The following is a 2,881-nucleotide window of genomic DNA, read 5'->3' on the forward strand; positions in this document are numbered from 1 at the left end:
ATGGGAACAGTGGGACACTTCTATTCAGGAGCTGGGCACATTCCAAATACCCCGCAGGTATCCTACACTACACATATCGATACTTCGACAGAGCTTCACATCTATTCAGATGCTTCCGAGAAGGCAATTTCAGCTGTGGCTTATCTCAGATCGGATAATGCCATTCATCAACCTCGCTATGATTTTGTGATGGGAAAGTCAAAGGTTGCTCCTCGTCACGGTCACACTATACCACGCTTAGAATTGTGCGCTGCTGTCATGGCAGTGGAGATAGCAGAAACTCTCACGGAGGAATTACCTTTACCTCGAGAATGTGTTTCCTTTCACACAGATAGTAAGGTGGTACTAGGATACCTGAATAACCGTACGCATCGCTTCTTCGTGTATGTGGCAAATAGAGTATCACGGATTCTGGATTTCAGTACGCCGGAACAGTGGAGATATGTGTCGACCGAGGAAAATCCAGCTGATCAAGGTACACGTTATGTTCGTCCATCACAGTTGATGACAAGTTCTTGGATATTGGGTCCTGCATCATTGAAATCAACATTGTCAGAGCATGATAGGTCAGTCCCTGAAGAGACATTCCCACGTGTTACTCCAGAGAGCGATACCGAGGTTAGACCTGAACCTGATGTACAGGTTACGAAAACATTAATCACATCAGAAAGCGTTCTCGGTGTGGATCGTTTTGACAAATTCTCGACGTGGAACAGCATACTACGTAGTCTTTCATTCTTGTGCCGTTCGATACACAGGATAAGGTCGAGGATTACCCCGGACAGCAAGGTCAAAACTAACGACTGTACCATTGCTACTCCTAGTGAAACAAATCAGGAACATTTTGTTCTGAAGCAGGAACAACAGAAGTATTATCCAAGGGAGATAAGATGCCTGGCTACCGGACATTCGATTCCGAGGGACAGTCATGTTCTTCGTCTGTCACCATTCTTAGATGGAAATGGTTTGCTGCGAGTTGGAGGGAGATTACAACGGTCGAACTTACCTAACGATGAGAAACGTCCTATTCTTATTCCTGGTTCTAGCCATATTGCTACACTTCTCGTGCTACATTTTCACCAGTCAGTCCATCATCAATGCAGACAGTTCACAGAAGGTGCTATCAGGGCTGCAGGGTACTGGATCACTGGAGGGAAAAAGACTTGTGTCGTTGGTTATTCATCGATGTGTCATATGTCGACGTTTGCGTGGAAAGGTATGTAGTCAGAAAATGGCGGATCTGGCTGCAGACCGATTGACCCCCACACCTCCATTTACATGTGTCGTTGTGGATGTTTTCGGACCATGGAACATTACGACACGAAGGACACGGGGAGGTTCAGCATCAAGTAAACGATGGGCAGTCCTCTACACCTGTATGACTACACGAGCTATACATATCGAGCTTACAGAGGAGATGTCCTCCTCATGCTTTATCAATGCAACAAGGAGGTTTTACGCTGTTAGGGGCAAAGTTCGGGAATTTAGATCAGACTGTGGAACAAACTTTGTGGAAGCAGTAAAGGATCTGAACTTCCTAGCTATAAATGTTGATGACAAAGCCTTACAGGAGTTTCTGGACGAATCGTCCTCAGTATGGAAGTTTAACCCCCCCTCACGCGTCCCATTTTGGAGGCACCTGGGAGCGCATGATCGGTGTGGTTCGTAGGATTTTAGAAGCCCTCTTGATTGGATGCAAGACCTTAACCCATGAGGTCTTATCTACCTTTATGGCCGAGGTTATGGCTATAGTAAATGCAAGACCACTTGTACCAGTTTCCACGGACCCGGAGTCACCTTACATACTCTCACCATCAGTGCTTCTCACTCAGAAAATGGGGAACAATCCGGAATCCTTCGCATACTTAAATGTCAAGGACACTTTCCGTTCTCAGTGGAAACATGTACAGTATCTAGCAGAACAGTTCTTGGGTAGGTGGCGCAAGGAATTTTATTTCTTCCTACCATTCAAGCGAAACGAAAATGGACCCAGGGGGAGAAAAATCTTCAAAAGGGAGACGTTGTGGTTCTAAAGGATGAGTCTGAAACCAGGAACGACTGGCCTATTGGTGTGATCACCCGTACATTCCCAAGTGAGGATACTCTGGTTCGAAAAGTGGAGGTTCGTGTTGTACGCGATGGAAAGACATTAACATTTATTCGTCCGATCTCCAAAATCATTTTGCTGTGTCCAAAACAAGATGAGTAACTTTATCTGTGTGAACAATGATCATAGTCGATCTTGAATTTATATGACATTATGTACTTAAATTATATGGTATGATTAGTTCAGGACTGTTAATGAATCCAAAGTAGGATTACCTGAGATCTTGATATTGTTGTATAATGGTTAGTTTTAGTATGGAAATAGAGAGTGATATTATTCATATCAGACGGGGAGTGTGATGGAACCAGGAGTTCTCTCCCTTTGCTCAGTAAGCGGTGAGTTCAGAGTTACTTGCCCTTGTTTTCTGTTGTTTCCGCCCAAGAGCGGCATGGTTGCAGCATGGCGAGATCAATTCCTTAAACCTAGCTATTTTGTGGCCCCACACGTTGTAAGTGAACATATTTCTAGTATTATATGTAATAAGAATGTTTCATGATTATGTTGAAGCTGTCTACATGATGCATATTCAATGTTTTGGATGCTATAAACAAATTAGACCCTGTGTCGATTTGACAGCGAATAGTGTCGTCTGCCATGTTGATTTTCAATACCTGTCATTACCATCCAAAATGTATAAACGCTATAGTCCAAGTGACAATTCATTGTTTGTATCATATAAGAGTTTATTACTTTTATTATGGCATTATATATAGGCCTTATTGTTTTACATATGTCAATACACACATAGGAATTTAACTATGCATATATTTTCAC

The 2,881-nt window shown here is 43.1% G+C and overlaps 2 protein-coding genes across 2 annotated transcripts; both read left to right on the forward strand.

Moving 5' to 3' along the window:
• On the forward strand, nt 1–1,224 carry LOC117318260. The gene has a single exon (XM_033873266.1). The coding sequence runs from the start codon at nt 1–3 to the stop codon at nt 1,222–1,224; it is 1,224 nt and encodes a 407-aa protein (XP_033729157.1).
• Nucleotides 1,225–1,231: 7 nt separating this feature from the next.
• Nucleotides 1,232–2,626, forward strand: LOC117318262. The gene is made up of 2 exons (XM_033873267.1): nt 1,232–1,594; nt 2,615–2,626. The coding sequence occupies exons 1-2, from the start codon at nt 1,232–1,234 to the stop codon at nt 2,624–2,626; spliced, it is 375 nt and encodes a 124-aa protein (XP_033729158.1).
• The last annotated feature ends 255 nt before the right edge of the window (nt 2,627–2,881 follow it).

The sequence above is a fragment of the Pecten maximus genome, unplaced genomic scaffold (genome assembly GCF_902652985.1).
Source record: "Pecten maximus unplaced genomic scaffold, xPecMax1.1, whole genome shotgun sequence".
NCBI lineage: Eukaryota > Metazoa > Mollusca > Bivalvia > Pectinida > Pectinidae > Pecten > Pecten maximus.